General features: G+C 46.8%; 1 protein-coding gene across 7 annotated transcripts in view; it reads left to right on the top strand.

The window, feature by feature from the left end:
* Window positions 1-2656: 2656 nt before the first annotated feature.
* LOC125450025 (serine/threonine-protein kinase WNK3-like) overlaps window positions 2657-24458 on the top strand; it is a 73647-nt gene continuing 51845 nt past the window's right edge. The window contains exons 1-4 of one of the 7 annotated variants that reach the window (XM_048525958.2): window positions 2657-3323; window positions 3456-3497; window positions 5696-5781; window positions 14221-14994. In XM_048525958.2, coding sequence (XP_048381915.2) covers window positions 14485-14994 — 510 coding nt within the window. In that variant the 5' untranslated portion in view covers window positions 2657-3323; window positions 3456-3497; window positions 5696-5781; window positions 14221-14484. Of the gene's footprint in view, window positions 4306-5695; window positions 5782-5967; window positions 6253-14220; window positions 14995-24458 lie in introns of those variants that run through there. The other 6 variants (XM_048525954.2, XM_048525955.2, XM_048525961.2 and 3 more) reach the window with 6 other exon arrangements.

Here is a 24458-nt window from a genome sequence, read left to right as displayed (position 1 = left end):
GGTTTATATACAGAATAACAGATACCCCCCGGGCAGGGAGTTACAGACTGGAATCTGATCGAGGTGTTCGGGGGGGTTTATATACAGAATAACAGATATCCCCCGGGGAGGGAGTTACAAACTGGAATCTGATCGAGGGGGTTCGGGGGGGTTTATATAGAGAATAACAGATACCCCCTGGGGAGGGAGTTACAGACTGGAATCTGATTGAGGGGTTTCAGGGGGTTTATATACAGAATAACAGATACCCCTCCCCGGGGAGGGAGTTACAGACTGGAATCTGATCGAGGGGGTTCGGGGGGGGTTTATATACAGAATAACAGATACCCCCCCCCCCCCCCGGGGAGGGAGTTACAGACTGGAATCTGATTGAGGTGTTCGGGGGGTTTATATACAGAATAACAGATACCCCCTGGGGAGGGAGTTACAGACTGGAATCTGATCGAGGGGGTTCGGGGGGGTTTATATACAGAATAACAGATACCCCCCGGGGAGGGAGTTACAGACTGGAATCTGATCGAGGGGGTTCGGGGCGGTTTATATACAGATTAACAGATACCCCCTGGGGAGGGAGTTACAGACTGGAATCTGATCGAGGGGGTTCGGGGCGGTTTATATACAGAATAACAGGGCAGCACAATGGCTCAGTAGTTATCGCTGCTGCCTCACAGTGCCAGGGACTCAGCTTCTATGTCCTCTCTTGGGTGATTCTGTTTGGAAGTTCGGTGGATTGGCCATGGGGAATACAGGAATAGGATTTGGGGTACGTCTAGGTGGGGTGCTCCTTGGAGGGTCATTCTGGACTTGATGATCCAAATGGTGTGCTTCCCCACTGGGGGGAATCAATGAGCAGGTATCTAGAAGTGAGTTACAGTCCGTAATTCAAGCAAGCCATTGAGGATGGTTTATTTACAGCATGGCAGATCCCTGGCATTGAGTTACGCACTGGAATGTACATTGAACACAGGAGTTGGGAGGTCATGTTGTGGCTGTACAGGACAGGCTGTAGTAAAGATGTTGCATAACTTGACAGGGTTCAGAAAAGACTTTGGGTGATTTTTGTCTTTTTTCGAATGGATTTGGATGTGAATATAGGAGGTATGAGTTGTAAGTTTGCAGATGACACCAAAATTGGTGGTATGGTGGACAGCGAAGAACGTTACCTCAGAGTACAACGGGATCTTGTTCAAACGGGCCGAGGAGTGGCACATGGAGTTTAATTTAGATAAATGTGAGGTGCTGCATCTTGGAAAGGCAAATCAATTACACATTTAGTGGCAGGGTCCTAGAGAGTGTTTTTGAACAAAGAGGCCCTCAGGTGCCGGTACACAGTTCCTTGTAGGTGGAGTTGCAGATAGACAGGTCGGTGAAGAAGGTGTTTGGTACGCTTTCCTTGATTGGTCAGTGCATTGAGTGTAGGAGTTGGGAGGGTCATGCTGTGGCTGTATTGGTGAGACCACTTCTGGAATACTGCGTTCAGTTCTGGTCTCCCCGCTGTTGGAAAGCTATTGCATAACTTGAAAGGGTTCAGAAAAGATTGACTTAAGGATGTCAGAGGGTTTGAGTTACAGGGAGAGGCTGGGGTATTTTCCCTGGAGCGTCAGGGGCTGAGGGGGCGATCTTTTAGAGGTTTATAATACCATGAGGGGCATGGATAGGGTGAATAGACAAGGTCTTTTCCCCCAGGTGTGGGGGAGTCCAAAGCTGGAGGGGCATAGGTTTAAGGTGAGAGGGGCAAGAGTTAAAGGGGACCCGAGGGGTAACTTTTTTTTACACAGAGGGTGGTGTGTGAACGAAAAAAGCTGCTAGAAGTAGTGGTGGAGGCTGGTACAATTACAACATTTAAAAGGCATCTGGATGGGTTTAGAGGGACATGGGCCAAAGGCTGGTTAATGGGACTAGATTTATCTGGGATATCTGGTCAGCATGGAACTAGATGGGCTGAAGGGTCTGTATCTCCGAATGGCTGGTGGGCATTTGACCTCTGCCAGGCATTTTCTGATTGGTCCGTACGTGCGGCTGCGCACTGGCCGCCCGCTGATTGGTGTAGGTGAGCCCCGAGGCCGGCAGTGAAGCGCAACGCCCGAAGGGAGATGTAGTTCTTCTGACCTCAAGACCTTCCCTGGCGGGACGTCTGGATAGCGCAAGCGCTCTCGATGTCCTTAGCGTGCTTACGCTGTACCGGCGACGCTCGAGATGTTCATTCGGACAGGCTGCCGGTTTGGCGCAGGCGTCCTGGACACAATCGCCGTAAGCTCACTTCACCCAACCAAATGGACGCCGGCAACACGCAGGCGTACTATGTTCATTTGGACGGGCCGACGGCAAAGCGCCGGCGCTCCAGGTTTACGCCGGCAAACCGCCGGTGCTGCGCAGGCGCCCAGGACACATCGCCGAATGCCCTCGCAACACATTCAAATAGCGTCGGCAGTGCGCAGGCGGACTACGTCCTTTGGGACGACGGCCGGCACTGCGCAGGCGTTCCACGCAGTGTCCAGCCGCGACGGCAGGGCGCAGGCGTACCGCCTCACCTTGCCGGCGCAACCGCGGCCACGCGCAAGCGCTGAGGCCGCTCACCCGACGGACCGCCGGCATCGCGCAGACGCACGACCGATCCACACGGCCGTGCCTGCGCGTGCGCAGTTGGCAGTTTCGGCTCGAGCGCGCAGGCGGCGGGCGAAGAAGAAGGAGGCGGCGGCGGCTGCTGCTGCTGTGTCCTCAACCGCTTCAAATAATAAAACAGAACGAAAACTTTTTTTTTTAAAAAAGCAAAAGAAACAGAAAGTGGAGGGGTGGTAAAATAGAGAAAAAAAAATCCTCTTTTCCTTCGATGCTTCTTGATATTCCCCCCTCACTGGGGTTGAGCGCGGGTCTCTTGTGTCGAAGGCCCTTGTTGCAGCTCGCTTTCCCCCTTTATCTTTTGGAAGGCAATATAAAACGTTAATTAATCTTTAACTAGTTCCCCCCCCTTCCCGTTTTTATTTGTTTTATTCAGTCATGAAGGTGTGTGCTTTTACCAGGAAGCATAGGCTCAGCTGCAAGGATCTCTGACGCTCCCCCCCTTTCCAAAATTTTCTTCCCCCTTTTAATTTACTCAATTTATCTTCATTAATTTCCTAATTCATTTCTTACCGCCCCCCCCTTGTTAATTTCAATCCCTCCCTCCCCCCCCCCACTCTCTCTACCTCCTTCAAACCTCAACCCCACCAAAAACTCATGAAGCTCAGATCCGCTGAGGAGCAGTGACTAAATCTTCAGTTTCTTTTTAAAAGAAAGTCTTCCCTCCGTCCACGTTGTCCTTAAACATTTCAGAAGAAATGAAGGTAAAATCTCTGAGGGGGAAGGTGTCAGTTGTGTTGAAGTTTTTCTAAAGTTCTTAGAATTTTATTGGGATTTCTATCCCCCTTCTATTCTTTTTAAAAGAAGTGTAATGTTTGCCCTCTGTTTTCCTTTAGAAATCTTCTAGGAGAAATGAAGGAAAAGACTCTGTGGAAGAGGTAGAGAGAGTAAATTTTCTTCCTCCTTTAAATTCTTTATTTATTTTTGTCAGCATTGTTATTTATCTCTTTTTTCCCCCTTTATACTGAAAAAGTCCTTTATTGTGATTTTCACCCCTTTCCTGCATCACTCCTCAGTTTCTCCTTTTCTCAGCCCTTTAGAAACTTTCTCGGACAAATGAAGGCAAAACCTCCAAAGAGGTAGAGGGAATTAACTTTCTCATTCTTTATTTTCCTGCTTTTGTTTTTGAAAAGCCTTTCTTTCCACCCTTTTTCCCTTTAGATATCTTAAGGAAACCTCTGGGACAAGTGAAAGAAAGAACTTTGAAGAATAAGGGGAGGCAGTACATGGTCTTAAAATTTTGTGTGCATGAGATTCTTTCCTTCGCACCCTGCCTTGTTTCTTTTTCCTTTTCCAACACACTTTTTTCACTGAGAGAATTTTTCTCCAAAAGAAACCTCCCAGAACAAATCAAGGATAAGACCCTGAGGGGAGAGAGGGAGTAAACAGTCCTTAAATAATTTTTGTATTGTGGTTCCCACCTTCACTTTTTGCAGCTGAAGGAAAGCTGCCGATCATTATTTTAAATAAAAATCTCTGGAGAAAGTTGCAGGACAGCAAAAGCTCTGAGAAAAGGCCTTTTATTAATGTTATTTTTCACAACCCCCTTTAAATTTCTGCACTCCCATTCATCAGTGTGGCCCTCTGCTTAAAACAAATTCCATGCCTGCAAGAATGGATTCAGACTGCGGGTCCTGGGCTGCTTTGAGACCCGTCCTTTGCAGCGCGTGTGCCTTCTTGTATTTAGTAAGTAAAACGAAAGAGGAATAAGAACAATAAAAATTCCAATTATCTGGTTTTTTTTATATCAAAACAATACAGTCTTGATTTTTGTTACTGTTGGGGATTTTGCTGCGTATGTTTAGTTGCATTGGCTGTGAATCTTGTGCTGTTTTCATGTTTTGCACTTTGTTGGAATCTTGTGAATTGTTATGATATGTGTTGCAAATAAGTACAAGTTTATGTTTAGATGATAATTGTTTTGTATCTATGGAACAAATGTATTGGAAGGGTGATATGTAGTGTCAATGTATGTTTCTCTCTCAGCTGTTCATTTAACGTATGTTTGTGCAAATTGGTGATAACATTGCAAATGTGTGCAGAAGCATGTTTTGGTTTGAGTTCAGGTGTTGCCGGGAATGGAGGGTATGCATTATAAAATAGACAAACATTTTTCACTGGCACTTAGGAGGTTGAAGGGTGACCATTTTAAGTTTTATAAAATCATGAAGGGTTTAGATAAGGGTATTTTCCCTAGGCTGGGGAAGTTCAAAACTTGGCGGACATATTCAGGTGTACAAGGTAATTAGAGGCATGATAGAGTCGATAGCCAGAGACTTTTCCCCAGGGCAGGATTGACTGCCACGAGGGGTCATAGTTTTAAGGTGTTAGGAGGAAGGTATAGAGGAGACGTCAGAGGGAGGTTCTTCACACAGAGAGTTGTGAGGCATGGAATAGTTTGCCAGTGGTAGTCGTGGAAGCGGAGTCATTAGTGACATTTAAGCAACTGCTGGACATGCACATGGACAGCAGTGAATTGAGGGGAATGTAGGTTAGGTTATTTTATTTTTGGATTAGGATTATTCCACGGCACAACATCTTGGGCTGAAGGGCCTGTACTGTGCTGTACTTTTCTATGTTCTATTTTTAAGATGAGAGGCGAAAGATTTTTTAAAAAGTCGCGAGGGTGAATATTTTTTCCTCATCGTGAGTGGTTTGTGTGTAGAATGAACTGCCAGAGAAAGTGGTGGTTGCAGGTACAGTTAGAACGTTTAAAAAGCATTAGGATAAGTACATGAATAGGAAACGTTTGGAGGGATATGGGCCGACCACAGACAGGTGGGACTAATTATGTTTGGGAACATAGTCAGCATGGACTAGCAAATGGGGCTAGTTTAATTTAGGATATCTGGTCAGCGTGGACAAGTTGGACTGTAGAGTCTGTTTCCGTGCTGTGTGACTGTCTCTAGGTCCGAAATATAATCTGAGTTTAGTGTTGGTGTTGCGTATGGATGTTCAGTAGTTTGCAAGTTTACCTTTAAAGTGTATTTGTGTATTTGTCTTGTTGATTGCAAATGACTGGAAAAAAATTGACTTGGTGGCTGACCAGTAACCTTTCTCCTCCTTGTTTTGCCAGTCTGCCTTTTGTTTTTATGATATTTGAAAAGTTGCGTCTCGGCTGTGGAGGTGGAGTTTTGTATTTGGGAAGGTCGACAGTAGCTTGTAAGTACAGCATGTCTCTGCTTGAGTTTTTGATGTTAAAAAGCCTGCAGGAGCGCGCGTGTGTGTGTGTATGGGCTTTGTTATCTACTGAGGTAGGAGTGCACCTACAGGCATCTAGTGCATATGGCAAGTCAGGTTTCAGGATGGTCCTGCTCTTGTCAGGCACCTGCCCTAATGGATTTGCCTGGCACAAGATCTTGTCCTCAAACTTTACTGTTTGTAGCTCCACCTGATGCCTCCTCGCCGCCCCTTCCGAAAGTAGGTGACACACACAGTCACCGCCTTGTCAGTTTTTTAAATTCCCTCCCCCATCCACTTCCTCCTGTGGCTTTCTAGATCACAAGCGGCTGTCATGTTCTGCTGGGACCTGGCGAAATCTGTGAATGATTGAGTGCGCAGCAGACCCTGGCACCTTGTACCCCTTACGATGGGCACTGCTTCCCATGGACTGCCTGCGCGAGGGTTGTTGAGGTGGGTGTCATTCGATACAGCGAAATCTGCACTGCCGCCTCCTTCATTACTGTCAATTTTCAGTCTTTACTGTTTGGCCCTTCCTGCTTTCCTTACCAAAACCAGCCAGTGTTTAGATGAATGGGTCTTTAAACGTTAGGGTGTGCTGAGTGGCAAAGTTGTACAAGCCGAGCGGTGGATTGTGACAGGTGTGATGGTGCTAACCAGGGTCTGTCCCTGTTTCAGAAACTTTGGATTGTGCAGTGTGTAATGAAGCCTTGGGGGAAATCTCTCCTGTTTTGAAGTTTTACCCTAGGTACGAGGAAGGAGCCATCACTGGGGCTTGTAGTTAACACATGAAATATCTGGGGATGTCAGGAAGGAATGGACCTGAAATATCCTGCAGTGGCTGTGGTGGTGTGTTAAAGCTGGTCATCTGCTGGATTCAATCGGCTGCACTTCCTGTTTGAGGCAAAGTCAGTGTTGCTAAGTCTGAAACCCCAGCTCTGCATCACTGTCTCATGCTCTTGCGCGCGTGTACACACATACACAGACAGGCAGACACACAATATATATAAATATATGTGCAGACACACGCGCACACAGACGGACAAAGTTTTTAGTGTCCTAATGAAGTGGTTTGGATTGTGTGCAAGTGCTTTTAACATCCCGTGGTCAGCTCCGGCATTGTGGAAATCTCTTGTTTTTGTGTGAGGGTGACAGCTTTATTTTTCTTATCGTGTTTGTCGTTCCCTAAGCCCAATCTCCTCCTGTTCACACTGTGCTGTAAAGTGGCAGCTGACTTCTCTCGGCAGAGGTTGGGGGACGGGGCAGGAACATTTCCCAAGCTCCCATTTTCTTGGCCTGTGTTCGGAGACACTGAGTGCCAGCTAGCTAATTGACTGGAGCGGTCGACATGGTTTTCCCCCCCTAGCTTGCCATTCTGGAGGTAATGTCACCTACAGAATGGTGTTTTCTTGTTTGGCAACCTCTGTCTGCTCAGTGGGTGTTCCAGCTACTGGGACTTGTCTGATACATTGAATGCAATTGCATAGAATTGTAGTGTTTTGTAGCACCAGGAGGAGGCTGTTCTGACTCTCATATCCATGTCCTCCTCAGTTTAGTTGCAGTCCCCAGTCCTTTCCCTAACACTACGTTTCCCTGACCTGCCCTTCACTGATGTGTCCATCTCACTCTTAGAGGGACCTGTGAAGCTTCATTCCTGTGTCCTTTCACCTTCTGCCTGCCAGATCATTATGATGCTCTGAAAAAACCGACTTGTCCAAAGCAATCATTTGCCCCTCCTTCCTTGTGTCTCTCCCTCTCTCTATCTGAAACATCTCATTCAGATTCCTTCTTCCCCTTCTCTGCTTTGAGAGAATAACCCTGCTTTCTTCAGTCTCTTCCTGCATACGGAGGACTCTAGCACTTGGCACAGTTCTGTTAGATCTCCCTGTATTCCCTCTGTAAGAGCTGGACGTCATTACTGAAGAGCAGAAATCCAGAATGAAGCACAGAGTTGGGGCCTAACTGGTCAAGTAGATTTCAGTGAAATCCTGTTTTGTCATCTATTGAATTAAAATGACCTTATTGTCATATGTAGTCACGAGTGCAAAGTTTACAAGTCACCTCTTGCAGCACCATCTTAGGTACAAACGTACCTGGGTACTGATTCTTAAGTACAAATTCTTAGCGAAAAAGTTAGAAAAATAAAGAAAAGGTCCAACATTGCAGACTTTTACGCCATCTTGGTACAAAAGTGCAAAATCGTAGGAATAAATGAGAAAAGTATGAAAAGTAAGGAAAATGTTCAGAATAGAAAATCCTTCCATTGCAGTCTGCACCAGCCCCTAGTCTCCAGGCCACGCTTTACCTCAAGACTATCAAAGCTGTGTGTGCCGGGAGGCTGTGCTGGCTTCGCCTTTAGGCCGGGAGGGTGCACTTGTTTCATGTCGAGGTTCAAGGACAGCAGGTAGAAAGAAAGAAGGATAAAAAGGACATGAAAAGAGAAGAGAAATGAATCAAGTGGATGAGCTCTGGCTGAGGAGTCCTACTGTGCTGCCATCTTTGATGCTTGCTTTGACAAGGTCAGGGATCACATTCCAGCTCCTTACTGCTGATCCCAGCTTGCCTGTTCACCTCGAAGGATGAGTAAATCCCTAGACATCCCTAGATCAGTCTGCTTTAGCATCTGGACACATTCCATTCAGGCGCTCGTACCTCATCTGTGAGTGTACCTTCACGAGGAGGAGGAAACCCTGCAGCACAAATAGTGTTCATTCAGTCCACTGGATCTGCGCCGACCCTCTAAACAGCATCCCAGCTAGATGCAGCCCCACCACCGCCACCCTATGCCCGTAACCCCTCATCTTCCATGGCCAATCCACCTGGCCTGCACATCCCTGGACACTATGGGGCAATTTAGCATGGCCAATCCAACTAATCTGCACATCTTTGGACTGTGGGAGGAAACCAGAGAAAATACACATAGACATGGAGAGAATGTGCAACTCCACACAGTTGTCCAAATGTGGAATCAAACCTGGGTCCCTGGTCCTGTGAAGCAGTTTCCCTACATTGGAAGGCAGCATTGCCCAGGTCTTGGGGCCTCCCAAAACCAGGCTGACCATCCCTCATTTCGACTTGTGATGATAGCTCTGAGCTGTTTGTCTGCCCATGCTTTGAGAAGGCAGAAGAACCTTCCATCTGGTAGAGTCCCAAGCAGGCACAGTTGTGAGACACTGCAGGGGGTGTAAAGCTGGAGTGATTTAAGCAGCCCTAAAGTACTGCACAGGGTGAAAAGGGACCAGTTTTTTGAGAATTAAATACCAGTGTCACGATTCAGCTGCTTTGTGCTTCCCTCCTACTGAAACGCTCGTCATACTTTCAAAAAAAAGCACACAAGCACTTTGCTGATCGCCTCCTGGCTAATTGCAGTGTAGAGGAAGTCTGGGAATCTCACGCTGCCCCAAAGGGAAGCCAGTTACCTAATGGGACAAAGATGCAGGTACAAGTGGCAGAGTGTAGGAGCTGAAGGTGTCGCAGCTTGAGGCACCTTGCCCTGGTGTTGGTCACCAGCTTTGTGTTGCAGTACTTTTCTCACTGATGTAACTTAGGCTCTGAGGTTGTGTGTACACCCCCATTGATGAGTAAGCGAATTCAGCAGTGCTGTCTTGTCTCCTTCTGTTAGTGGAGGGTGTGACATGTTCAATTTCTCTCTGCTCCTCCTTGCTTTGGCATTGTTTCTCCTGCAGATCCATCAGATTTTGCCTGTTCTTCCCTTTCTTTCAACTCCTCCTCACCCTACCTTTTGTCACTCGTTCTCTCCCCCCCCCCCCAACCGCGCGCACGTCCTTTCTTGATTCATTGGCACCTATGACTAGGGTCATGGCCTGCTGCTGAGGTCTGGTGTCTTTCACCAGCCCATGTCATTGCCCTCGCCGTAACAGAAGCACGTGACTGTTCCTGTGTGACGGCTCCTTTCCTCGTTGCGTAGGTGACAGTTGGTCCCTCAAGTCCACCCTCAACACTTTATCAGGCACTGTCTTTAATCTGTCTATCTCTGTGCTGGAATAACTCATTATGTCTGCCTCATGATAAACAGCAGCATTCCATTTATCTTCCTAATCGCCTGGTCTACCTGCATGCCAACTGTGGTTCATGTAATATGACCACTGACTGCCTCCATGACTAGAGCCATTCCCAAGCACCAGCTGTTTGAAGGGAGAGATAGAAACTCCATTTTGCACCGCATGTGTTCATTCACATCTACCAACCACCCCCCGCCCCGCCAAGCGAAACGTACTCCTGCCTATATCCTGCTGAATTTTCGGCGTTGCACTGGCAGCAGTGCGTGGGTTGGGTGCTGTGTGAAATACGCCAGTCCGAAGGGACAGCCTTTCATTTGGGAGGAGAGCAACGGTGTCATCTTTCACAGAATCATTCAGCAAAAAAGAAGCCCTTCAGTCCATCAAATCTCAACGGCCAAAAAAGTGCTACCAGAACAAAGTTAAATTCTGGTAGTTTCCAATGTGGGACTGCACCTGTATACCTGCAGCATGAGCTTGGGCTTCAGGATCATTTCCAGTAATGTATGTATGCAGGAACAGGAGTAGGCCATTCAGCCCCTCGAGCCTGTTCCACAGTTCAGTGAGGTCATGGCTGATCCGTGACCCAAATTCCACATTCCTGCCTTTGACCCATATCCATTAATGTTTTTACTGAACAAAAATTTATCTGTTCTCAGATTAACACTGACAACTGATCCAGCATACACTGGTTTTTGTGGAAGAGAGTTCCAAAGGTTTATCATCCTTTTGTGTAGTATCACCCAAACAGCACTTTCTTGACTTAAATTTTGATTTTGTCCACAGTACTGCAGTATCTAGTTTGGTATTAGCGGACCAGATGGTAATGAGCCTGTTGCCGATTCAGAATGGCCATTGAAGTACCCATTGATGTAGAGACTGAGGACTTGGAAAAAGAAGGGTTTTGAGAAGGCCGGGGAAATTAAATGAGAGTGGGGAGAACCATGGGTGCGTGAGAGAGCAACAGGCAGAGAGGGGGCGAGCTTAGGACTGGCATGGTTTCAATGACTCGAACAGCCTTCTCTGCCATAGGACTCACTAAAAACGGAAGTGGTTCCTGCCCCTGCCACTTCCTTCTAAATGTACAGCAGTCTGAGGTCTCGAACTTAAACTGCTGGCTGCGCAGTCCTATTACAGAGATCCCCTATCTGCAGTCAAGTCATTTAGAAATTAGCTCTTGCTCCTGAATTTGTTAATTAGTACTTTGCAGACAAGCAGCAACTTCCTGTCTCTGTTCTCCCATTGCTGTGTCAGATTCATAAAATATGATTAGGATAACAGGAATTTGTCTGATGTAATATTGAAATGGGTTTCAAACCAGAAAGACATTTTTATCTGAGGGACTGAAACTAACCGACTGCAGCTATGATGAGGGCTGCACCTATAACTTTGAATGTGGGTGTCTGAAAGGGAGCATTTAAAAAAAAAACCCATGGAAGCTACTCCGTGTCTGAAGCGCAGGGGAGAATTGTGACTCTTCCCCGAAATATCCCCTTGGTTAGAAGCTCGTCGCCTCTGTTGTTGGAGTCTACTGCGCTATCCCCCAGAGGTAGCTGAGATCCATCGAGCCCAGGCTCCCTTGGCAAACCCTGGAGCACGCTGTTGGCTTGCTGGTTTAGGCACTGGCTCTTGTCCAGTCTGGGAGGGCCAGGAGTGGTTTTACAGGTGTTAATTCAGCATTCTCCATGGGAATGCCTCTAATAATTAGAGTCCATTTACCAACCAATCAGCAGTTTCCTCTCAGGCAGAGATAGTGGGGTCAGCTGAAGCTGGAGAATCTGAGATAACAAGGTGTGGAGCTGGATAAGCGCAGCATCAGAGGAGCAGGAGAGCTGACGTTTCGGGCCTAGACCCTTCTTCAGGAAAAAAAAATCAAGAAGGGTTTAGACCCGAAACGTCAGCTCTCCTGCTCCTCTGATGCTGCTTTGTGTGCTGTATTCATCCAGCTCTACGCCTTGTTATCTCCTCTCAGGCAGTCTGTGTTTATTTTCCCTTGAAGTTGGTATTCTTATAAAAGGTCCTGATGAGAGCAATGCAAGAAACCTGTTGCGTACACTTTAAGGCCTTCAAGAATGGTGTTCTGCCATCCTTACCTGTGTGGCCTAAATGACTCCTGTTAAAAGTGCTGTAGCAAGATGCTCAGTTCAAGTAGCCAATAGGGATGCGCACAAAATGCTGGCAACACCCACATCCCACGGAAGAAAAAAATTGTCGGCAGCTCAGCCTCTTGAGCCTGCTCTGTCATTTGATTTGATCGTGGCTGATCCAGTTGTTCCCTCCCCCACATCACCCTCAAACCTGTTTGACTGCCTTCCCAATCAAGAATCTAACTGCCTGAACCTTAAAACCTTTTCCATGGCTCTGCCTGCACTGATCTTTGAGGGAAGATAATTCAAAGGCCTTTGAGAAATGAATTTTTCCTCAAATCTCTGTGTTAAGCAGAAGACCTCATCTTTTTAAACAATATTCACCAGCAAGGGGTGATGAGGCACCCACCACCCCAGATCTGATCTGTTTCGATGCAGTCATCTGTGATTCTTCCAAATGCCCAACCCAATCAGCATTTCCCCATATGACAACCCCTTCATTCAAGAAATCGGCTGCGTTAACCTGTCCTGAACTGCCTCCAGTGCATTTCCTTTTCATAATCGTAGCATGTGGCTGGCCATCATTTGTTGCCTGTTCCTAGTTGCCCATGAAGAGTAGCAGTTGGTAGAACTGAGAGGCTTGGTAGGCCATTTCAGTGGACAATTGAGTGTCAACCACATTGCTGTAGATCTGCAGTTACATGTAAGCCAGACCAGGTGAGGTTGGCAGATTTCCTTCTCTGAAGGACAGTAGTAAACCAGATCGGTTTTTCCAACAATTGACAATGGTTTCACGATCACCAGTGGATTCTTAATTCCTGACATTTTTACAGAATGCAAATTCCAACATGGCCGGACTTGAACCCTTGTCCCCAGAACATTAACCGAGTTTCTGGATTAACAATCCAGTGGTAATACCACTAGGCCATCATTTCCCCCTCTTTATCCTCAAAATAAAATGTGCAAAACTATTTGCGTTCCTCCAAATGTGGCCCCAAAAGGCCACAAGTGGCTGCAGTGGCAGTTCCTACTTTATACACCATCGCTTTTGCCATAAATAACAGCATTCCCTTTGCTTTCTTAATCATCGGTTGCACTTTCTTGTGATTCATGTAACGTGGTGTGTGTAGTGGAATGCTTGCTTGCAGCTATTGCTCGACACCAGCTACCTGGTACAGTGATAGCAGCCATACCTCTGAGCCAGTAGACCTGGGTTCAAGGCCCACCTGCTCCAAAGGATGTACAATAAAAACTCCAAACAGCTTGTTCAGAAAATATCTACCTGAAAAATTGTCTATCTGAAAAGAGAGGAGAAAATTATATCTGAGGCAGAGAGCGAACATAGTAAAAGGAAACAGTAAAATCTTTGGAAATCCTTCTCTTGATCTACTCGGGGGGTCCTGGGGGGTTTTTGGGAATGCCAGTCCCCTCCCCAAGAGAATGGTGGAGGGCTGGCTCGTTAAGGCAGTGGTGGTGAGGTGCCTGAGTAACCATGGGAATACAAAAAGAGGGTGGGCAGGGAAGTGGAATTAAAGACACAATCAGGTCATCCACCATCTTATCAAATGGCAGGGCAAGCTAGAAGGCCCAGGGGCCCACTGTGTGCATCCCTTGAATCAACTTCTCACCAAGCCAGATGATTGATGGTGAGGGACCACTGAGTTAATCTGCCATCTTCATGCAGAGGGAGCTGGGTGACCTTGAGCAGGAATCGCAAAATGTTGGTTGGCAAGTGCAGCAGGTAATTAAGAAAACAAATGGAATATTGTCCTTCATTGCGAGAGGGATGGCGTTTAAAACTAGGGAGTTTACTGTGTGTAGGGTGCTGGTGAGGCCACATCTGGAGTACTGTGTACAATTTTGTTCTCCTTATTTGAGAAAGGATGAACTGGCACTGGAGGGGGTCCAGAAGAAGTTCACTAGGTTGATTTTAGACTGGGGTTGGCTAATAAGAAGAGATGGAGTAAGCAAGGACTGTACTCTTTTTAATTTAGAAGAATGAGGGGGGGATCTTATAGGACCATATAAAATTATGAAGGGAATAGATAAGATAGAAACAGGGAGGTTGATTCCACTGGCAGTTGAAACTAGAGCTAGAAGGTATAGGCTCCAAATAGCGGTCAGCCATGATCTTATTGAATGGTGAAGCAGGTTCGATGGGCCCAATGACCTACTGTGACTGCTATATCTTATGTTTGCGCTGAGCAGTTTTCAGTTTATTTCGCTGCTTGCCTGACAGTAAGGCAGGCCCTAGTGCTCTTAACTGTTCTCTTTTCATCTACATCCCTAATGCGCTCTCCTTTTATCATTAACAGAGAATGTGGTGTCCTGTGACTGTCCATCACCTGATTGAAATCTGAAGAGGAAGGCTGTGCTTTTATTTTTCCGAAGGGCAAACCGTGTCTGAGTGTCAGTCGAGATGGCGGTGTCGAAGGTGCCAAGGAACTGTTCAGCGGCCATATCTTAAGTTAAAGGACCAGCTTCGGAGATCATCCGACCTTGACAACAGTGGGGGAGAAAGAGGTCTCTCTTTCTTTCAGAATCCCCGAAATTTTCTGTTTTTTCGTTTCTTCGGAGTGATGGCCACGGACCCAGGAGACCCTGCCGGCCCAGAGGATTCCAGCAAACCGGGAGGGGTACCCACCAGCTCTGGGCAGGCGCCTACTGGCTTGGGTTCGTCCCCCATGCCTGGCAAGATGGAGAAGGCTGGTGACAGCACCCCCCCTGGCCTCCAGGTGCAACCGGAACAGGGTGCCGAGAACCACCGCTTCGTGCGCAGGAGTGTGGAGCTGGTCGACCGGGAACAGGCGGGAGGCCGACAGCCTGATAGCCAGGCCTGCCCGTGCACCCCCGAGGGCCGGAGTGAGCTGGCAGCTCCCCGGGGGCCCGCCCCAGAGGGCCCCAGGGAGGTGGCCCGCGAGAGAACGGAGAAGGAGAACGAGGAGGAGGCTGAGATGAAGGCAGTCGCCACCTCTCCAGGAGGCCGCTTCCTGAAGTTTGACATTGAACTCGGACGAGGGGCTTTTAAGACAGTGTACAAAGGCCTGGATACAGAGACCTGGGTCGAGGTTGCTTGGTGCGAACTGCAGGTTAGTGCCGCACTTCTCTGGGTTTTGTTTTCTATGCACTCAGTGATTGCAAATTACCTCGACATGTTGGCTAGTTGACAGCACAGATACAATCCTCAGGTGATTCCTTTGGGTGGTTAAACTTGGGGGACAGGGACTGGAGTGTCGCAATTACCCTTTCCCATCTGTCTTAAGACCGCTTTTAGCACATTGAGTTGGCTTAGGAAACTCTGGATAATGGGAAACACCAAAAGTCGCAGGGGCGGCATGGTGGCTCAGTGGTTAGCACTGCTGTCTCACCGTGTCAGGGGCTTAGGTTTGATTCCAGACAGTCTGTCTGTGTGGAGTTTGCGTGTTTTTCCGGGTGCTGTAGTTTCCTCCCACAGTCCAAAGATGCACAGGTTAGGTGAATTGGCCATGTTAAATTGTCCCCTAGTGTCCATGGATGTGCGAGTTAGGTGGATTGGCTATACTAAGTGGCCCGGAGGGCTAGGTGGATTAGACATGGGACATGCAGGGTTACAGGGGCAGGGTCTGGGTGGGCGGTGTGGACTCAATGGGTCAAATGGCCTGCTTCCTCACTGTAGGGATTCTAAGTTCTTTCAGAAAGTCACTGGGGCAAAATCCTGGAGCTCCGTCCCTAGTGGCACTTTACTATGACAAATGGATTACGGTGGTTCTAGAAGGTAGCTCACAATCATCTGCTCGAGGGCAGCTAAGGATGGGCAATACATGCTGGCCCAACCAGCAACGCCCACATGTAGTGAATAATGAATAAACAACGTCTGCCCAACCTAGTCAGAACTGTATACGTTTCAAAGAGATTAGTTTCAATGAGCCTTGGTGTCTCTCATGTGTCGTAGGGACATGATTAGTCAAGTTTGAGTGTCTTGGCTAGGGCACAGGGAGCTCCAGGACCTGGACTGATGTCCGACCCTTTGGCTCTGGCACCAACAATCAGTGATGCGTTCAGTGCAGATTTATATAAATTTAAACAAAAAAACTTCCTCTGTGCAGCTGGCAAATACAGAGCTTGTGGCGATGAACATGATTCTGTGGGCTTGAATTGGGGTGTGTTTACCAGGCTACACATACTGCTGGCAGGGCGATGGAAGTGAAAAATGTGGGATCTGTTTAGATTGCTTCGTGCAGTGTTCTCCTTAACCATAACGTTGAGCTCAGCCTTTGCTAGGAACCCTATACGCAAGCTGCACATGATTGCATTACATAATAAGATGTTACATTAACATCAACTAGCAGGCTTGACATGTGGTAGGACCAGTTTCTAGGGCAGTTCATTCTCTAGTGTAGTTTCTCAATGCTTCAGGGCAATTGTGTGGTGCCTCCTCTCAAATACAGGTAGGGGAGCATTAAACACGCAAGATACTGAGGCAGGATGAATGCTGAGAGGATGTGTCGGGGGTTATTTCAAACCTTGACTTGGCTTGAGAATGAGGGGTCTCACATTTTAAGATGGAAATAAGGAAGAATTTCTTCTGAGGGTTGTGTGCCTGCAGGATTCTCTTCCTTCAGGAGCTGGGGGGCTGGATCATTGAATATATTCAAGGCCAAATTAGATTTCCGATTGGTGAAGGAGTTGAGGGTTGCAGGGACCAGACAGACCTTATTAAATGGTGGAACAAATTTAAGGGACTGAAAAACTCGCTCTTTCTCAAGTTCTGTGTTCCAAATGCATTAAGTCTTATGCCATGAGCTCTTACCTTTACAGTAAGCTTTGTGGCATCTTCTGAAATGCCTTTTGGGGAAATCGAAAGGCACGAAATCTACAAGTTCTGCATTATACATCCATCTGCTTGCTTTTGAAGAAAACACCTCTAACTTAATAAATTCTAACTCTCCCTCAGTGCTGACCCTCCAACAGCAGGGAGTTCCCTTGGTGTCACACGTTGGGGTGTTGGCTTAGAATTTGTGTCAGAGTTTTGGAATGGGGCTTGAAGGCAAAGCCTGCTGACCCGGGGACCATGTGCAAAGGATAAATTCAAGCAACAGCAGTGCAAACCCTGTCACCAGCGTGGCATCGGGCTTTGTGCTTCCAATCTGCTGAGTGAATTGTGTTACAGAATGGCTAGGTTCTGTGTCTCTCGTGGCTTGCTTGCCAGTTGACCGTATGCTTTGCAGCCTTGTAAACCTAGTCAATAAGTGACATGACTTTGGAGGGAAGATTGCATCAGTAATCGCGTTCCAAATGCTGTCGCAGAATGTATAAATGTAGAAAATCGCAATGAGCCCGCCAAAAGGACAACTGGAATGAGGAGCTCACGGCCAGATGAGGTGCTGGAGGCTGGTACAATTACTACATGCCTGTTTGGTGGTGATGAGAGTTAGCTGTTATTGTATGTTTTTTGACAAATGTCTTCGAAGTGGTTTTCTATCGCGTACCATTGGGCTGCCTGACTGTTGCAGTGCTGGTGTGAGTTTGGTAGTTTTTTTAAGCAGCTCCTGGGATGTCTGTGAAACTACCTAATAACAGTCATCCTGGAGGGAAGTGCAAATTACATTGAGGTTTGGACTAGCTTCACGGGTTTTACTGGTGGAAACTTAGGGCTATTCCAGCCCTTTGTCAATGTCAGAGCCGTTAATAGTGAATCATGTTGGTGGTTCTTGTTAGGACCAGCTTCAGGGGGTTTACTGGTAGAAAATTAGGGACGGGGTGTGGGGATCATGTCCTGCTGGTTGGGCCGATCATCTTTGATAAAGCCCAAAGATTATGCCAATCCTTTCACTCAGTCACACCTTACCAAGGAAGAACCTGACCCAGAAAGGAAAAACAGAGTGTGTCCTTTGCGTAATTCATCACCTCTGTCAATACAGCTACAAAAGCAATACGTAATGAAGGGCTTTACCTACAGCTGTTCTGTCCGGCAGGCTAAATGCTTTGGCCAGAAGCACCCTTTCCCAATTCAGATTTCAAGCCAAAAAATTGGTGTTTGAGTGCAGTATTCTGTTTAGAAAATACCCAGTGAACTCTCCATTTTAAACGAAGCCGAATCTAAACCAACACTTTATGCCAACGGGTGTGCTATGTTGTTTCTCAATTAATCTCTCCAACCAGTCTTTCCAAGAGAAGTTGTAGTACTGTGTAAGTAGCAGAGGCCTTCCATTCAGCTCTGATGACCAGCGTCCTCCCACAAACCAACCTACCGAAAGCAGATTAACCCCACACCTACGTGTAAATTGCCAGAAGCAATGCATTGGCTACAAAGGCACGTACTGAGGATGTGGAATGGTGCTACACAACCTCAGTCTTGAACTTAAAAGTATCCCGTTACTGTTGGAGATGACTGACTGCCCGGGGTGGTTTGCTATGGCTGAGGCATGTTGGAGGGAACAGAACTGGGATGGAGGTCTGAGCACTCCGTCCTGGTTCTGGGATTGGGATAATAGTACACTGTGGGTCACAAGCCATGCCTTGCTTTAAACCTTACTCAGAGCTTGAGTAAAAAAATTAAGAGTGACGCTGCAACAAACCAAAGACGTGTCCCGGCCAATATTTATCCCTCTATCACTTCCTTCAAAAAAAAACAAACTGCCTGGCCATGGCAGTAAGTTCCCATGACTAGCATGCAAATTGGCTGCCACATTTCCTTCATTACAATAGTGGCCATGCTTCGAGAGGTTTAGCATTAACTGTAAAGAGCTTCTAAGAGGTCTGGTAGTTGTGACAAAAGCTACAGATTGCAGAATTCACAAAGTCTTGTGTAAAATCTTGGTGAGACTGCATCTGCAGCATTAGGTACAATATGGGTCTCTGGAAGGAGATGCTTGCTATTGAGGTTCAGTGCACTGATTCTTGGGATGGTGGCACTGTCTAACGAAGTACAAAATTCCTGCGGAGCTCAACAAGGTATGTACAAGAATTGTGTTTCTGTGGCTATAGGTGGTATCTTGAACCAGGCAATTGGGGAGCAGGTGCTGGTTGGTCTGCACAGTAAGTGTAGGAGAAAGATGCTTTGCTAAAAGTCGGAAACTTTCCATTTGTGGTGAAACCTGACAAATGTTTTAAAACGGTAATCAGCGTGCTGTTCTGTGCCACTTCTCCCAACTCTGTCAGGTCTTGACTCAGCAGATCCAACTTTCTGAGGGTCCTTGGTTACTTAAACGAAATGTCCTTTCTCCTGATTGGGTGGTTTCTCAGAATCACTACCAATGATTCCAGTGAGAGGATCTGGCTGAGGGATGCCCTGACAGGAACAGAAAGTGGCGCAGTTATTGTTCCTTTCGGGCAGCTAAATTCAGCAGTTTAACCCTATTTTTCATAGGCTCGTTAGAGAATCTTAGAGCAACACAGTTCTGGGGTGGAGGGAACTATCGTCCCCGAGTCTGGGCCAATGCTTTGAAAAAGCTGTCCATTTCTCTCCAGTCTTCTACTTGTTCCCCATAGCCTGTTCTTTCTTTTTCAAAAGTGTTTATACATTCACCTTATCCTGATATTGAAACAATCTGCAATCCCTCCCCCCACCCAACCTGGCCTTGAGGGAGTGTGCTATTTATTAAAGTTTAGTCTCTCACAGGATGTGAACATCATTGGCGTTTTTTGCCCATCCCTCATTGCCCAGTGAGGTTAGTTCAATCCAGCCATGTTGTGGGTCTGGAGTAGACCAGACTAAGTCAGGTCTGTAATATTCTTCCCTAAAGGACAAAACTGTCAATTGATTATGTTTTGATAACATTCAATGACAGTTTAAATCCAGAATTAATTTAATATTAAATGTCGCTACCTGCCACGGTGAGATTCGAACCTGTGCCACCCCATCCTGGAGCACTAGCCTAGTAACTTCATCACTGTACAGTTGTTCTCCCATTCCCCACCCCTGGCCAAATCAGCACTTTGTGTTTTTAAAAACAAACCATCCTCTGGTTACCTGTTGTTCCTATAGTCTTGAATACTGTATAGACTGTACTAAATTGTAACGTGGCATCATGAGAATATATGGCTTTTATTATGTGTTCGTTATTCAACCGTTAAGTGCTCCCCAGTTAGTATTTAGCGATGAGGTGAATGGATTGATGGAATTTGCTCAGCCTAGTTATCATGGTTTTGAATGTCGATGGTGAACGACATTCAGTAACAATGTACTTATCAAAACCGGAAAATGTGAGGATTGATAAATTCTGTGTAGCATTTTATTCAGTCTAGTTTCTGTTCTGGTTCATGTGAAAAGTTGTGTCAGATCTTCAGGAGGGAACTTGACCTTTTGTTTTAGTGGGGGGCGGGTGTGGGAACATCTTTTGATTATCTTTATTCTCTGGTGGGATGTGGGCATGGTTGGTACTTGTTGCCGTTCCCTAATGGCCCCCTTGGCTAAGATTATTTCAGAGGCCAGTTAAAGAGTTAACCCTATTGCTATGGGTATGGAGTCACATAGGCCAGACCATGAATGGATCGTGGATTTCCTCCCCTAAAGAACATTAATGAACCAGGCACCTGGTTCAGTCAATGATCATTGCCATATTCCTCTGCCAGGCTGAGATTCCAGAATTATTCATTGAATTTTTGTTTAAATACAGGGCATTGGTTAGGCCACTTCTGCGTTCAAGTCTGGTCCGCCTGTGATAGGAAAGAGGTTGTGAAACTTGAAAGGGCACAGAGAAGACCTACAAGGATGTTAGATAACAAAGTGTGAAGCTGGATGAACACAGCAGGCCAAGCAGCATCTCAGGAGCACAAAAGCTGACGTTTCGGGCCTAGACCCTTCTCTGATGAAGGGTCTAGGCCTGAAACGTCAGCTTTTGTGCTCCTGAGATGCTGCTTGGCCTGCTGTATTCATCCAGCTTCACACTTTGTTATCTACAAGGATGTTGGAGGGTTTGAGCTATAGTGAGAGGCTGTATAGACTGGAGCTATTTTCCATGGACTGTTGAAGGCTGAGGGGAGATCTTACAGATGTTTGTAAAATCATGAGGGGTATGGACAGGGTGAATAGCCAAGATCTTTTCCCCTGGTGGGGGTGTCTAAAAGTAAAGGACATAGGTTTAAGGTGAGAGAGGAAAGATTTAAAAGGGACCTAAATGGCAACTTTTTCGCTGGACGGAGCTTGAATGGATTAACTATGGAATGAGCTGCCAGAGGAAGTGGTGGAGGCTAGTACAAAAACGAGATCCAAAGGCTTCTGGATGGGTACGTGGATAGGGAGGGTTTAGAGGGATATGGGCCAAATGCTGGCAAATGGGACTGGATTACTTTAGGGTACCAAATCGGCATGGGCCAGGTTCTGTGCTGTCTGACCTTGACTCCTCCAACTGCCTCAACCTCCTCCATTTCCTTCTTTTACCCAGTATCTGTTGTTACTGACTGGGACTTATTATTCCCTCATTCTCAATCATGTGCCTCGTCCTTCCTCTGTGCCTGCCTCTGAGGCAGTGAGTGGAAGCCAGCAGGGAAGAAGGATGCAGGGATGGGGTTGGAGTGAGGGTGGAAAAGTGACCCCCAGCTGGATAACGACCAATTACCTGAAATGTAGTGGGATTACCCCATTTGCTCTCTCACTGTGCTCCCTGCCTTCTGGGATTGTTGTTAGTTTGGAAGGTGCGGGAAGGTGGTAGGTGGACTAAATGATGCATTGGTTACAAATACTGCTGTTTCTCACCTGGGTTGAACTTTGAATCTGACTCTGTCTGTAACCAGAAGTTGTGGCCTTATGTAGCTTGACGACAGTGGCACTACCTTCTCCAACAGGGTGGTGCTCCCTCTGTGCTGATGTTCCGACAACGTGGCACCCCCTTGGTACTGGCCTTGACTCTGAGTGGTCGCCTGAATGTTATACTCCACTCTTGTCATGGAAATTAACTTCTCCACCTTTTGATTATAGATTGCAGCTGAGGGTATGTGGCTACCTGGTCTGATGATTGTATGTCATATCTGATTGCTTGTAATTGCAAAGACAGCTGCAGTGTCTTGCTCTCTAGCCCGTCTCCTCCTTTGCCTCTCTGTATGTATGTATGTATCTTATCTCACTCTGTCTTTACCTAATCCACTCTGTCACTCAGACTGTATTTCATGTACAGTGTGCTGCACCACTGTAGCAAACTTTGAACTCTATTTCCTATCTATTGTGGTTGTGAAATGAGGTCAAATGGACGAGATATGTAGAGCTCAAGAAAAAAAATCCACTCCCGCTGTTTGCCAAGAGCGACTTTGCAGTACGCTGAACTTCCTGTCCCTGTTGAGGTTCTCACTCGTCCATAATAGGCGTGAAGCTTCTGAGTACTTTACTGCACAACTTCTTTATCTGCTCCCAGCACGGCTGTTCAGTCTTTTTTCACCTCTCTGCATCCCCACATCAGAGGAAGGCTTGTGAGGTGAATTATTTTTAAAATCTGTTTGTGTAGTTGCTTTTGAAGGGTGTGGGTGTGAGGAGGCACCAATGTTCAGAAAAATCAAGGAGATACCACCCATGTAGAGCATTGTTCTGTTTTTTAGCATGCCTGTACAGCACGCAAAATGTTCTTCCTACAGAGTTTTGAGGGATGCACCCCTTCTTCTTCGTTGGAAAAAGGTTTTGTGGTGATGGGAGGTCTTCAAAAGCTTGTTAAGGTTTCTTTTGACAGCATCTTCTTAACAAGCCACCATGACGACCCCCTAGAAGGAAGAAGGTAGGAGCACCACTGTCTACAAGTGCCCCATGTGTGCACATCTATAGAATTATAGAGTTCTTACAGTACAGAAGTAGGCCATTCAGCCCATCAAGTCCACACTGTCCCTCCGAAGAGCAGGCCACCCAGAACCCCCAACCCTATCCCCGTAACCCTGCATTTCCCATGGCTAATCCACGTAACCTACGCATTCCTGGACATGATAGCCAATTTAGCATTGCCAATCCACCCGGCCTGCACAACTCTGGAGGCTACAGAACAATTTAGCAGTGCTAACCACTGAGCCACCGTGTCCCCCATCTGTATCTGTATGTATACATGCACAGCTACGTGCTATGCTGATATTGGCTGCTCTTTCACTGTCGCAGAATCAAAGAATCCTGGAACTCCCTCCCTCCTGGGCACTTTGTGTCTCCTGATACAGGTGGACTGTAGTGGTTCAAGAAGGCAGCTCACCACTGCCTTTTCAAGGAGGAACTTGGGGATGGGTGCGAGGAGGTGTCCAGCAACTCCCAGATCCTGTGAAATAATTTTGAAGAAAACATCTCAAGTGACGAACCTTGGAAGCTATCCCTAAAGCTGTGACTTGTCCCTTTGCCTAAAATTTTGTGCCAAGTGGTGAAGCCATACTTTGGGCCACCAGCTTTTGTTGTTAAGCCAGGGTTCACATGGCCTTGTTGGAGGTATATACCAGTGCTGTGGTTTGTGTGATGCATGAGCACAGATTCCGTTTTTTTCTGGAATTTTTCAGTGTGGCGTTGAGGAATGTGTGTGTGTGTATACACATACGCGTGCATGCATGGTTTAGAACAAAAAGAACAAAGAAAATTAGAGCATAGGAACAGGCCCTTCGCGCCCCCCCCCCCCCCAAAAGCCTGCACCGATCCAGATCCTCTGTCTAAACCTGTTGCCTGTTTTCCAAGGATCTGTATCCCTCTGCTCCCCATCCAATCACCTATCTGTCTAGATACATCTTAAATGACGCTATCATGCCTGCCTCTACCACCTCCATTGGCAGCACATTCCAGGCACCCACCATCCTTTGTGTAAAGAACTTTCCATGCACATCTCCCTTAAACTTTTCCCCTCTCACCTTGAAATTGTGACCCCTAGTAGTTGAGTGTCCACTCTTGGGGGGGGAAAAAGTTTCTTGCTATCCACCCTGTCTATACCTCATGATTTTGTAGACCTCAATCAGGTCCCCCCTCAATCTCTGCTTTTCTAATGTAAATAATCCTAATCTACTCAATCTGTCTTCATGGCTAGCGCCCTCCATACCAGGCAACATCCTGGTGAACCTCCTCTGCACCCTCTCCAAATCATCCACATCCTTGTGGTAATGTGACGACCAGAACCGAATACAGTATTCCAAATGTGGTCAAACCAAAGTCCTATACAGCTGTAGATAATAAAATGTGAGGCTGGATGAACACAGCAGGCCAAGCAGCATCTCAGGAGCACAAAAGCTGACGTTTTGGGCCTAGACCCTTCATCAGAGAGTGCTCCTGAGATGCTGCTTGGCCTGCTGTGTTCATCCAGCCTCACATTTTATTATCTTGGAATCTCCAGCATCTGCAGTTCCCATTATCTCTGATCCTATACAGCTGTAACATGATCTGCCAACTCTTGTACTCAATATGCCGTCCAATGAATGAAAGCATGCCATTTGCCTTCTTGACCACTCTATCGACCTGCGTTGCCACCTACAGGGAACAATGGACCTGAACATCCAGATGTCTCTGTGCATCAATTTTCCCCAGGACTTTTCCATTTACCGTATAGTTCGCTGTTGAATTGGATCTTCCAAAATGCATCACCTCGCATTTGCCTGGATTGAACTCCATCTGCCATTTCTCTGCCCAACTCTCCGA

The sequence above is a fragment of the Stegostoma tigrinum genome, unplaced genomic scaffold (genome assembly GCF_030684315.1).
Source record: "Stegostoma tigrinum isolate sSteTig4 unplaced genomic scaffold, sSteTig4.hap1 scaffold_316, whole genome shotgun sequence".
Classification (NCBI taxonomy): domain Eukaryota; kingdom Metazoa; phylum Chordata; class Chondrichthyes; order Orectolobiformes; family Stegostomatidae; genus Stegostoma; species Stegostoma tigrinum.
The sequence above is the reverse complement of the archived record's forward strand: the minus strand, read 5'-3'. Positions and strand labels throughout refer to the sequence as shown.